Source organism: Schistocerca piceifrons, chromosome 2 (genome assembly GCF_021461385.2).
Source record: "Schistocerca piceifrons isolate TAMUIC-IGC-003096 chromosome 2, iqSchPice1.1, whole genome shotgun sequence".
NCBI classification, from domain to species: Eukaryota; Metazoa; Arthropoda; class Insecta; order Orthoptera; family Acrididae; genus Schistocerca; species Schistocerca piceifrons.
Window position 1 is genome coordinate 675,343,587 of NC_060139.1, and position 13,713 is coordinate 675,357,299.

The following is a 13,713-nucleotide window of genomic DNA, read 5'->3' on the forward strand; positions in this document are numbered from 1 at the left end:
GAGGGATAGGGAGAGGGACCCCACCTCTTAGGTGTTGCACTAGCACTGTGGATAGTTTTTTCAGGTGGTGTGTGGCATGGAACTCAAGTTTGCAGCTGGCTTCTAGGATGATGTTCCTGAGTGTGTTCTCCAAGCAAGGGTTTGAGAGGTGGAGGACCTTGAAGAGAGATAGGAGCTGTTGGGAGTGGTGGTTACATGAAGTAGTGTAGAGATTCAGGACAAGTTGGGTAAGGGCTAAGGATTGAAGGTTCTGGAAGTCCAGGAGAGACTGGTGGAAGGAGGAATTGCACCCAGAGATGGGAACTTTTAAGGTAAGTCCTTTAGGGGTAATTCCAAAGGTTAAGCAGGACCGTAGGAAAAGTATGTGGGATTGCAGTTTGGCTACGGTGAATGCATGTTTCCGGAATGAATGTAAATAATGTGGTATAGGATTAGGGTACATAGTGGGTAACTGAAAAGGACAGATTGCTACTCATCATACAGTGGAGACGCTGAGTTGCAGACAGGCACCACAGAAAGACTGCTGTTCTAAATATTGAGGAGGAGGAGGAGATTAGTGTTTAACGTCCCATCGACAACGAGGTCATTAGAGACGGAGCGCAAGCTCGGGTGAGGGAAGGATGGGGAAGGAAATCGGCCATGCACTTTCAAAGGAACCATCCCGGCATTTGCCTGAAGCGATTTAGGGAAATCACGGAAAACCTAAATCAGGATGGCCGGAGACGGGATTGAACCGTCGTCCTCCCGAATGCGAGTCCAGTGAGCTAACCACTGCGCCACCTCGCTCGGTGTGTTCTAAATACTGTTATATCTCTAAACCAATCAGACAAACATGACTTCACTGTATCCAGATGCTTACTACCGAACCTATGACTTAGAATAAAGGCAAAAGAAAAGCAAAACTACACTTATACAATCTGAAGATTTAGAGAAGGCTTTTGACAATGCTGAGTGGACTACACTCTTTGCAATTGTGAAGACAACAGGGATAAAGTACGGGGAGTGGAAGATTATTTATAAGTTGTGCAGAAACATAATTACAGTTATAACAGTCAAAGGACATGGAAGGGAAGCAGCAGCTGAGAATGGAATGAGTCACAGGTGTGCTGTACAACTGATATCATTCAATCTGTACAATGAGCAGGCTTTGAAGGAAATTGAGAAGAAATAAAAAGGCAATTAAAGTTCAGGACAAAGAAGTAAAAGCTCTGACATTTGCTGATGACATTGTAATTCTGTCAGAGATGGTAAAGGATTTGGGAGAATAGTGTAACAAAATGGATAGTGTCTTGAACTTCAACAAAAGCGAAATACAGGCAATGGAAAGAAACTGAATTAAATCAGGTGATGCTGAGACAATTAAATTAGAAAAAGAGACACTAGAAGTAGAGGTGGGTTTTACCAGTTGTGTAGCAAAATAACTGATTATGGCAAAGTAGACAGGATGTAAAATGCAGACAAGCAATAACAAGAAACACATTTCTGGAAAAAGACAAATTTGTTAACATCAAATATAAATTTAAATGTTAAGAATACTTCCTATGAAAGTATTTGTCTGGAATGTAGCCTCACACAGAAATGAAGCAGCAATAAATTGTTCAGAAAAGAAAAAACAGAAGATTTTGAAATGTGGAGCTACAGAAGAATGCTAATTTCTTGAGGCATTAAAGAATCATCAATTTGGTAATGGAGGTAAATGTGAGGCTAAAAATTGTAGAGGTTTGAATACAGTAAGCAAGTTCAAATGGAAGTAGGTTACAGTAGTTATGCAGAAGGAAGGAAGATTAAGTTTTTAATGCTCTGTTGATATTGAGTTCATTAGTGACAGAGTTGTGCAGAGATGAAGAGACTTGCACTGGACACACGAATATGGATAGCTGTATCAAACCAGTTTTTGGACCTAAGCCCACAATGCACTAATATCTATTTTTTTTTTTTTTACTGTCTAGCCCATGCACTTGCTACCACTGTGTAACTAATTCCATGTCACATCCTGTCCTTGAAGTTTTGCATCATCTGCGGTTTTCACAAAAAGCTGTGTATTATCATTGCTTGCAACAGAATTATGTGTAATATCCATTACAAAATGCAGCACATAATAAGCATGATACTCACCTGAGTACAATCAGAACTTCTCAGCAAGATGTAATGCGGACAGCGCACTCCAAGTAGAATAGAAAATTCAGATTTCAGAGATATTACATCATGCAGAACAAGTGCAGATTCATCCGTTGAGAAAAATGTAACCAAAACATCTTCCTAAACAGAAGGGAAAAAGAACTAATTAGTAAGTTAATAGCAGCTATGTAACACTCCAAAAATTATTAAAAACATTCTTTATTACAGACTGTTAATATCCAGAATTAACTGGAAATAGTGTTGACAACAATTGTATTTACAATAAAGTGTAAAAATTTCTGTAATAATTACTCCACATATGTTAATGCAATTGATATTACACATGTGAAGAATGATCACTTTACAAGGCAATTATGGTGCTGAAAGTTCCAGCAGAATGTAATTAAAGTAGGAGTAAAGGTAATAACTCACCCAACAGTAGCGGCATTGAGTAGTTGATGGGCATAATATAAACATGGGTTAAAACTTCGCTAGCTTTAGGACGAATCTCTTTTGAGCTAGAGCGCGCGCGCGCGCACACACACACACACACACACACACACACACACACACACACACACACACCAGTATGGCTACACTGTGCTGGCTGAGTGCACAAAGCTATGACAGAAGTTCTGAAGGTAGACTGGGGTGAGCAACTGAGTTGGGTGGAATGGGAGAGGGAGAGGGGAGAAAGAAGGTGGGGATTGGGAAGGAGGGCCGGGGAATAACGCTGATGGCTTGAAGGCAACAGGTGCATTGGTATAGAAACGGGACACTTGGGTACTGTATAATGACTATGACGTATCGGAGTGAACGGAGAAGGAGTGACAGAACGAGGACGAAGGGACTGTGGGGAAGAGGGTGCAGATGCAGGATGAATGAAGTTATGGTCCTGGGACAAGGTGCAGGTGGCTGTGGGTTACCAGAGATTGAGACCAGGATGGCTGGGGGGAAATAAGGATGTGTTACAAGGATAACCCCTCTCTACGTAGTTCACATGAGCTGGTGCTGGGGTGAGGGGGGGGGGGGGGGGGGTACAAATGGCACGAATAGTGAAGCAGCTGATGAAATTGAGTATGTTGTGCTCAGCAGCACTGGGTGGTCAGATCTACTCTTGGCCACAGTGTAGTGCTGGCAATTCATTTGGCCCAATACAAGGAGGTTTCCGTATGTAAACAAGGAGGTTTCCATACATTAACATGATCAAAACATTTCCATTAATACAGGGTGTCTTTGGGAGTGATTGCTTGTCCAAATCACAAGTTCTCCAGTGGCACAAGTCGTTCAAGGAGGCCTGAGAGTAGGTCACGGTGTAAATGCCACAGCGGACATCCATCAATCTCCTGAATTGAGGAAACTGTGATGCATGTGCGTGACTGAATTCTGTCTGGCAGTTAAGCTTTCAATTGACGTTATTGTCCACCACGAATTTGTACCTGCTGGGACCCAGTGAAAGCAGTTTTCTACTTGGAAGTGCTCAAAAGACTGAAAAGTAGGATTGTGCACTGTCAATGCGAGATCAATGATAAGTAGAAACTGTATCACAACAATGTACCTAGCCACAGTGATTTCAGTATCAAGGAATTTATTGCCAGGACCTATACCTCATTACTTTCCCACCCTCCCTACAGTCCTGACCTGGCTTCCCCAGATTTAGCCCCTCTCCCTTTTTCAACGAAGGCCTGAAAGGGAAATGATGGGACATGACTGTAAACATCCACGTTCATGTTGCTTAAGCTCTAAAGGACATCTCAGAGAAGACCTTTGATGATGGCTTCTGGTCTGGAAACACTGTCTCCAGAAGTGTTTCAATTCAGGAGTGTGCTATTTTGAAAAATTTTGACTAACTGTACGAACAAGTTCAATAAATGATTTTTTATGGTTTTAGTCCTAGACTTATGGAACCCCTGGTCTAAGCAAAGTGCATTCACTTGTTTTGACTTTGGATGGCAGTGAAATACTGATTCATACCTTGTTCGCAGCAGCTGGGTGAACAGTATGTGTTCTGTTTACTCTGCCCCCTGCAACACTGTGCAACCTATCTCCAGTAATGTAGTGAAACAAGCAACTGGAGGAATAAATTGTGTGAAATTGTGTATGGTGACAAAAGTAAAGCACAGTAAGATCGTGGTCGGGCTGATAAGAAGCCTAATGTACCTGACAACCAACTAAAAGCTATAGACACATCATATATGAACAAAAGAAAAGTGCATTTACAATTAATACTACATTCAGTCACCCTCAGTGTCGATAACTGCTTGGCACCTCTGAGGCATGTTTGTGACTACAGGTTTTTCTGCATATTCATGTGGAAGAGACTTCCAAAAGTGTAGAATTTGCTCTGGTAGCTGTTTTAAAGTGAAGATCTTTTTCCTTGCAACTTATTTTTATGTAAGACCATACATTTTCAACAGGGTTAGTGTAAGGTGCCTGTGAAGGTCAATCCAATACCTGCACATCTTTCACCTTTTTGCAGTCACTGCAAGCCTGCTGCGATGCTTCGGATTATTGTCCTCCTCCAATCTTCACTTTTCTCAATGAACTAACATTTGGCGGCCAGCCTCAAACATCTTTGATAAACTTCAAACATAAACTGCACTCACATTTCTTCTTATGTATCTCAGTAAATAATTCAAAGTAAATTAATACTTTATGGACAATGCATGAAGGACAAAGGTTCCCTCCACTGGGCTGTGAAGAAACTAAGCCAATATCTTATACCATCTGTGTGTAATTCCAACCATGCTCTTACTTAACAGACTGTATGTCTTGTTATATGTGATGGCCATTTGCATGTGCAGCAACCATCAAGAGAGAGACAACTACAAAGAGGACCACACAGTGATATACAGGACAATCCAAGGACATCAAGGTGTATGAGAAGCCTCAGCTTACAATGACCATGCACCTGTCATGTTTATTGGGGTAACACTAAATAGTACATGATGCATTCGAAACATTATCCCTCCCACTCTGTTGCAGTTACCTTTCTAGCAGGAGAATGCTCAAACACCCACTTCTCTCATTAGCCAATGCATTCTCCAACCAGTTCATCGACTCCCTTCCCCAGCACAATCACTAGTTCCATCTCGCAGTAACAATGTATGCAGCATAATGGGACGGCATCTTGAAACTTCCTGGCAGATTAAAACTGTGTGCCGGACCGAGACTTGAACTCGGGACCTTTGCCTTTCGCAGGAGAGCTTCTGTTAAGTTTGGAAGGTAGGAGACGAGGTACTGGCAGAAGTAAAGCTGTGAGGACGGGGCATGAGTCATGCTTGAGTAGCTCAGATGGTAGAGCACTTCCCTGCAAAAGGCAAAGGTCCCGAGTTCGAGTCTCGGTCCGGCACACAGTTTTAATCTGCCAGGAAAATTCATATCAGCACACACTCCGCTGCAGAGTGAAAATCTCATTCTGGATGGCATCTTGTCTGGTCCGCATTGTGCCAGCATTCTTCAAACCACAGTGACAACATGGGTATCTGGAATTAAAGGTTTTGTACATTCCTGTAGGCAACTGGGGGAGGCGGGGGTGGGGGGTTGTTAACAAGAACATTACAGCAGATTTGGCGCTTCAAGATAAACAATCTTTCTTATAGCAATGGTCATAGAGCAAAACCCACAATTTCAGTGAAATTCATGTTATTCATTGGTGGCTCATTAGGACAAAGGTGTTTTATTGCCTGGTTAAATTATAAAAGTTTCTCCTATCCAGAGTTACAAATTTTTAAGTTTCACAGTACATTCAACATTTCATGTACAGCAACATGAAATCAGATTTCTAGCACTGCATTTGTGGAACAATTAGTAATGAGTATGCCATGAAAGTACAATGAATGCACAGCAAGCAAAATATCAGTTGTATATATTTTTCTAAACATTCTGCTTTATAATAGTATATTTGTTACAGAAACTGTAAGAAAGATATTCTGGCATTTTACTAAAATTTTCAGTGTCAGTTATATGAATGAAATTACATTTTCTGTCACAAGAACTGTACAATTTTTAAACTGACAAGCTCATGAGGCTTTAAAACATATTAAAACTGATCTGGATTAGTAGAAAAAAGTACTCAAAATTGAAAATGGTAAGTTAATGTTACCTTGGGGATGGATGGGGCAGAATTTTCATGAGCAGAAGTTACAGAGACCGTTGCTGAAGATGCTCTACCTAGAGTAGCTTCTTTTGAACGTGGTATACGTTTTGCTTGACACACTAGTAATCGTGGTTCCTCGCAATCCCAGCAATGTACAACAACTAGACGTCCCCTGCAATAGAAAAATGTATATGATTTGACAAATAATGGGTATGTCAAGTCGGAGGGTGGAGGAATGCAAAGGTATACCATCTCCAAAAGGACCACATCTACAGTAAGGCTGCTAAAAGAATGTCTGCAACATTTCACGTGCAGGAACTGCATTGTGTTGAGGGGACACTCTAGCACCAACCCAAGCTCTGGATTTCATTAAAGTTGCTATGTTGGTCATGCTGTGCTGCGACATCTGCCACACCAGGTCCTGTCAAGTGCCACGCTTTCTTAGCGGCTGCAAAGCATCTGTTGCGTGCTCACCACTTGTCGCGGGTCTTGAGTTACCAATGCTGTTTGTGTTAACAGTGCAGTCTATGATATAGCCTCTTCCTCTAGCCACAACAAAGTGCGAACTGGTACTACATTACAGAGCCAATCTCATGAGCTAGTATATAATGTACAACACTATTCTGAGTACAAAAGGGATAAGGGTGGGCCTGTTATACCATTGTTGAAAGTTGTTGAATGGGTTGCTGCTGCTCTGGAAACTGGAATGACCACTGTGAAGAAATAATGAGGGAGCAGTGTGCTGGAGATCTACAGGAACCAACTGCTGCCCTTTCGAATCCAGTGAAAACCAGAATGCATGCTGCTAAAATGATGGGACTGCATAATTTTCAAGAGAACACAGTTCGGTGACATTTGTATGACTATTATGTGCAGAAAGACTGTCCAACTCAGAAGAAGCTGCTTCTCTCAAAAGCTGTACTAAAGAAGATAAGGATTCAATGGAAAACTTTTCTGGAAGAAGAGTTCAACTTGACTGAGAGGATATTGATGACTGGAGATGCTGTTTTTATAGACAAGTATCTAAGCATAAGTCTCACAAAACAGTTTGGTTGAATGAAATGTGGGCAAATGCTGGTCATTCCAGATTGAATGTGTGGATCAATGACACTGCATGAGGAACAATGAAAGCTCCGGTTGGAAAAGTAAGTCATCTCATTCTTTTACTTGCGGGAACAATCAGTGGGTTTGTACCAAATGCTCTGTTGCTATTTACACCAAAGAAATCTGGTGACTATAACAAGGAAATGATGGCAACAAAATTTAAAAAGTGATTTTTGCATACAGACTGAAGTGGCAATGAAAAGGCTGGGAATCAAACCTGCTTATGAGGCAGGTGCACTAGCCGCTATGCCACCTTGGGACAGCAGTTCACACAACTACATGGATTACCCTGGTGTACCTCCCTCCTGAATCCAAATTCTCAGTGCTGCCCTCGTCTACTTTAAATTCCCCCTCACACACAAACAGAATTGACAAGGCTCTCCATGTTCTGGAACAGCACCTCAGCATCGAATGTAAATGGTGGATCCAGCCCAAAACATGGCTGCAGGTACTTATGCAAATGAAATGACAAAATTTCAGAAACTTTAATGGTCTCATACAGATATGATTTTACACATATAGACATAAGTGGCAAGTGAAAATTTGTATCAGGGCCGGGAATCAAACCTGGGTCTCGTGCTTACTAGGCAGGTGCGTTAGCCGCTAAGCCACCTTGACACAGTGGTCCACACAACTGTACAGAATACCCTGGCACACCTTCCTCCTTGATCCAAATTCTTACTCCGACCCCAGTCTACTTTAAATTCCTCCTGTATACTCATAAAACCATATATTGTATGAGACCAATAAAGTCTCTGAAATTGTGCCATTTCATTTATTTAAAGAGTGGTTCATACACTCTTTGCTTCCGAACATAGAAAAGAAATCCACTGTAACACTAGATAATGTACTATACCATTATGTGCAGCTAATCAGTTAAACAAAGGCCCTCCATGCAGTAGCAGGAAGAGTAACAGTAGGGCAGGCTAGAGAGTAACAGCATAGATTCACTTGATGGGGAAATGAAAAAAGGTTGAATTGTAGGAATCGTGAAAGAGCACAAATCATGGGACTGACACAATTGCAGAAGCAAATGGTCACAGTGTTGTGCCTTCCACCACATCATTGCCATTTCAATGCAATAGCAATTGCATGGGCTCAGGTACGAAGTGTTGCAGACAGAAATAAAAAGTTTTAAATTAAAAGATGTTGAATATTTAGTGTGTGAGGTATTGGGCAGTATTATTCCCACAAAATGGAACAATACTGTCAGACATAAGTTGCACTTTTTGGAAGAGGCATAGGAACGAGAAAGTGCACTAGACAAAGGGTGGAAGGCCGGACAATAAAATTAGGGGATGATGGCAAGGATAGTGACATAGGAAATGTGGAAAATGATGACACACTCTTTGAAAACTGCGGAGTTTATCCTCTTCCCTAATATGTCTGCTTCAAAATGCTGTAGAAAGAGACCCACTGCTCAGAACGATGTCAAATCTGAACAGCATATTATTGACATTGGGGTGGAGGGGAGGGGGGGGGGACATCAAGGAGGTGGACAACAACAATAAACAATAGACAGCACTATAAGCATCTTAACATAAATGGGGTAAACTACAAATGACAGATGAATCGCGGTACAACAGCTATGGTCTGAGTTGAACCATCCGTACTGTTCATTGGGCACAACTGCACAAATTAGGCAGTCACCAGGTGTGGCACTGTTAGTTAGGTAAACCCATCCACCACTGTAAGATCATAGCACATTGGATGGGAAAAATTGGTTTTTAATTGATCTGAGGGCAAAAACCAGATAAAAAGCAAAATGACACTACTTTTTAATCATTCTGGGGCCAATAACCACATAAAGAGCAAAACGCATTGGTTTCTAATTAATTTGAGCTTGGCACAAGACATGTCCACCATTTTCTGCTAAAGTTGAAAGCATGAAACAATATGTTTGACAACAGATTGGAGTATCTCAAGGATCATGTTCATAATGTATTATGCAGTGTGTGCCTTTAATTTATCTTCATTTGTAATTGGAGCACTGAATACGACATCTTTAAGACAATCCCAAAGTCAGAAGCCATGCAGAAAAGACCAGATGATCTGGATGGCCAGGTTGATAATTTTAGCATTTCTGAAATGCCTTGCAGCAGCTGTTTCTGTGGCTGTGCAATGTATGGAGGAGAGCCATCTTTCATAAAATTGCTCCTGGATTTTCAAGGTCCGAGGATAAGATCATGACCTCGCCACAATTGCGATGCTCCTCATATTTCAGTGACAAATGGTTTGAAACCCAATAGGAATTGCTGCTCTCAGTAAATGCAGGTCCATCTCAACCAGTTTCTGAGTGAACATCGTGAAGTGAACTGCATGCAAAGGACATTTGGAGTTGTGTACCTCGCAAAAGTTCATTGGTGACAACGGCACATAAAGCAGCAAATTTTCCATGGGACAAAAAAACACTGAAATTGGAGAGCAGCTGACTGGAGGCATGTATTGTGGTCTCATGAGTCACAATTTTGCACTTTTTCAAATGATGCAAGGCATCAAGTGCACTAATACCACAATGAGGCATTTCATCCACAACGAGAATATTTATTTCAACATTTTCTGTGACAAAGTGTCACCCTTTCTTCTACATCTTCACACTGAGTACGCTATTGACATTGTCGTCTTCCAAGTTGAAAACGCCTGTGTTCACTGGGCTAAATTCCTGGTTTGGCAAATACTTGGGTACCCTGCCACACCTAATTGGCCCACAAAATCACCTGCTCTTAATCTCACAGAAAATGTTTGGGATTTTTTGAACAGCAGGTGAAATGTAGCAATTAACATTCTCACAATTTGGTAGCTTTATGAGATCTAATCATCAATGATTGGCTTAAGCTGGGTATGTTATACGAGAAGAATCTTATGAACTCTCTTCCTTGGCAAATTAAGGCCATTATCGAGGCTAGAGGTTGTACTGTGTAGTACACGTGATACTCCCTGTGGTGCCTAATTTTCTGCCTGGGATGCCTATTACTTTGACAAGTTTCTTCAGCGCAATTATAGATTTGCATCACTAACAAATTCTGTCTCTTCTTCAAATTTAATATTTCTGTTTGTTAATTATTTGTCTAATATCAAGCAGCTCATGAAGAATAAAATTTGTAACAAAATTTTTGATTAATAATGTTAGTTACTCATGCAGTCTGTTTCCCTTCCTAGTTTTGATGAACATTTTTGTGTATTGTTAAGAGTTAATTTTATATTGTTTTTCTCACCTTATCTCAGCACAAATTCCTGAATCACCACTCATCACTGGAAGGCTGTTAGGCTCTTCATTACTGCCTAAACTGTCCATTCGACCAAGATCTGTATCATAACAGGAAAGTGTGTCGGCTTCCATGTCCCACACATACAAACGAGGGTCAGGTTGGAAATTTGACTGGAACAGTAATATAAAATATTGTTATTGAAATATGCTATGCTATACACAAAATTCATCTCCGTTACAGCCAGACTGCAGTGTATTTCTTAGTGCATATTTTATGCTCTGCGATAAACAGGAAATTTACTCACACAATAAATATAGCAGCAACAGGAGGAAAAACCTCACGTTACATTTGAACACTATAGTAAATTTGTGTTAGCAATTTCCCTCAATCTTACTGTCACTTAACAGGTGTTAAAGAAATTTATGGGATGTACAGTCAGCATATTACTGAAATTTTTTTTTGCACGTTCTTTTTTTGATAATTATAGCTTATGCCTGAGAATAGAATTTTAGAGAGAGAGAGAGAGAGGGGGGGGGGGACACCTTTATTTTCTGGACTGTATAATAATCATTCTTCTATACAAACAAAAAAGGGAATGTAGACCTGTTTTTTAATAATATACTCTACAACCCACGTTCAAAGCTATGGTCATTAATTTATAAAATCCAGGATGTAATGTAACAATATTCTGAAAAGGAAAGTTGTTACTCATCATATATTGGAGATGCTGAGCTGCAGATAGGCACAACAAACAGACTCTCACAATTAAAGCTTTTGGCCATTAAGGCCTTCGTCAGCAATAGACGACACACACACACACACACACTCATGCACACTCAACTCACACATGACTGTTGTTTCAGTTGCCTGAGACTTCATAATATTGGTTATTAATAGGTTATCTAATTGTACTGGACCTGAGAAAGCAAAGTTTCTATATGTTTTTGACAGAGTGGTGATGTAAGAAATTGTGCAGTGATGAGGTCAGTGAGTTTTGAAGTTAGTTTCTCACTCTACATTCCTTCAGTTCCTACCTTTATCCAATGCAATACGAAAGCAACACTTGAATTTAGTATAACCATACTTGCTGCCATACATTTACTAAAACACAAAGAAATTGGGAATGTAACAAAAAACTATTTCTAATATAATTTTGCTCCTAAGATATACTGTATATCTGAAGTATTTCCAAATGACTTGAGGCCAAGTATGGAATTACACTTGTAACTCACCAAAAATATATATGAAAAACATTTCCACAGACAGTGGGAAGAAAGGTGAAAATGAAGTGAAAAAATAACTTGTGTGTAAGAAAGCTGCAACAAGTTTTATCATTTATCAATTCTGGTGATGGAGTGCTCAACGAACAAGAAGTTGACACAGGACAAAGAAGACAGAAGATGTGAAAAATGTAGTGATCACTTTAAAGAAGGATTTGATGAAACAAAGGAGCACAAATAACAGAAACAGCCTGCTACCGTAGCTCTCCATAAAACTGTTTTAAGATTTTAACAGATAAAGTGACATTTAGGGTCAATGTGGAGGCTGTCTGGCTGGCCTCGCCCATTCATCCTGTAAGTGGGCAGGTGGCTGCTCCTTCAGCAGGGTCCGAGCAGGCACACAGGGGCAAAGGCTTGCTGGTTATTGGGAGCTCCAACATTAGACGGGTGATGGAACCCCTCAGGGAAATAGTGTACAGGGCTAGAAAGAATTCCAACATGCACTCAGTTTGTCTGCCGGGGGGCCTCATCCAAGATGTGGAGGCGGCCTTGCCTGCGGCTCTCGAGCGTACAGAAAACCCCTTAGGGAAATAGTGTTCAGGGCTAGAAAGAATTCCAACGTGCACTCAGTTCATCTGCCGGGGGGGCTCATCCAAGATGTGGAGGCGGCCTTGCCTGCAGCTATCGAGTGTACGGAGTGCAGTCGTCTGCAAGTAGTTGCTCACGTCGGCACCAATGATGCCTGTCGCTTAGGTTCTGAGGCAATCCTCAGTTCATATAGGCGGCTGATGGATTTGGTGTAGACTGCTGGCCTCGCAGCGAGGTGCAAGCAAAGCTCTCTATTTGTAGCATTGTTCCCAGAGTGGATTGGGGTCCTTTGGTTTGGAGCCGAGTGGAGGGTCTCAACTAGAGGCTTCGTTGACTCTGTGACAGTCTTGGCTACAGATTTCTAGACTTGCGCTATTGGCTGGGGAATTGTAGGACGCCCCTAGATAGGTCAGGGGTGCACTACACAAAGGAAGCAGCTACTCGGGTAGCAGAGTAGTTGTGATGTGCAGATGGGGTTTTTTTAGGCTAGGCAGTAGTGCGAGGTGACCTGATGAACACCCACCAGTCGACATGCTAGCAGGGAAATCAGGACGCGCTCAGTGTAAAGACACTTCAGCTATCAAGATATTAGCAGTAAATTTTCAGAGTGTTCGGAATAAAGTTCCTGAATTTACTGCCCTCCAGGAAGCGTGTGGCAAGCAAATTATTCTCGGGACTGAGACCTGGCTGAACCCTGAGATAGGAAGTTCTGAAATATTTAGTGAGGGTTGGAACGCGTATCGGAAAGACAGATTAGACACCTTAGGAGATGGTGTCTTCATTGCAGTTGACAAAAATATTTTATCTACTGAGGTCGAAGTAGAGTGTGATTGTGAAGTTATCTGGACACATTTAACAGGGCTAGGAGAAATAAAGTTAATTGTTGGGTGTTATTACCGGCCACCAGGTTCCACTGTGGCAGTTCTAGAATCATTCATAGGGAGTCTACACTCTGTATCGCAGAAGTACCAGGATCATGCTATATTAATCGGAGGGGACTTCAACGTGCCTAGTATAGACTGGGATGTGTATGGATTCATTACAGGTGGTATAGACAAGCCGTCATGTGAATTACTTTTGAACACATTATCCGAAAATGGTCTTGAGCAGCTAAATCGACAGCCAACGCGTAATGGAAATATTTTAGATCTGGTAGCCATGAACAGACCAGACCTCATTGACGGTGTCAATGTTGAGACAGGGATTAGTGATCAGGATGTTGTCATTATGACTATGGTTACGAAAGTTAAAAAGTCGGTCAAGAAGGCTAGGAGAGTATTCTTACTAGAAAGAGCAAGTAAGCAGTTGTTAGCATCCCACTTAGTAAATGAATCGACTTCATTTACTTCGGGTACGATGGACATGGAAGAATTAT

At 41.3% G+C, this 13,713-nt stretch overlaps 1 protein-coding gene across 1 annotated transcript in view; it reads right to left on the bottom strand.

The window, feature by feature from the left end:
- Positions 1 to 13,713, bottom strand: part of LOC124776511 (intraflagellar transport protein 140 homolog) — a 249,038-nt gene that overhangs the window by 142,727 nt on the left and 92,598 nt on the right. Inside the window, exons 11-13 of the mRNA XM_047251534.1 lie at positions 10,537 to 10,700; positions 6,224 to 6,389; positions 2,116 to 2,259 (exon numbers count right to left, since the gene is read on the bottom strand). Coding sequence (XP_047107490.1) covers positions 2,116 to 2,259; positions 6,224 to 6,389; positions 10,537 to 10,700 — 474 coding nt within the window. The remainder of the gene's footprint in view (positions 1 to 2,115; positions 2,260 to 6,223; positions 6,390 to 10,536; positions 10,701 to 13,713) is intronic.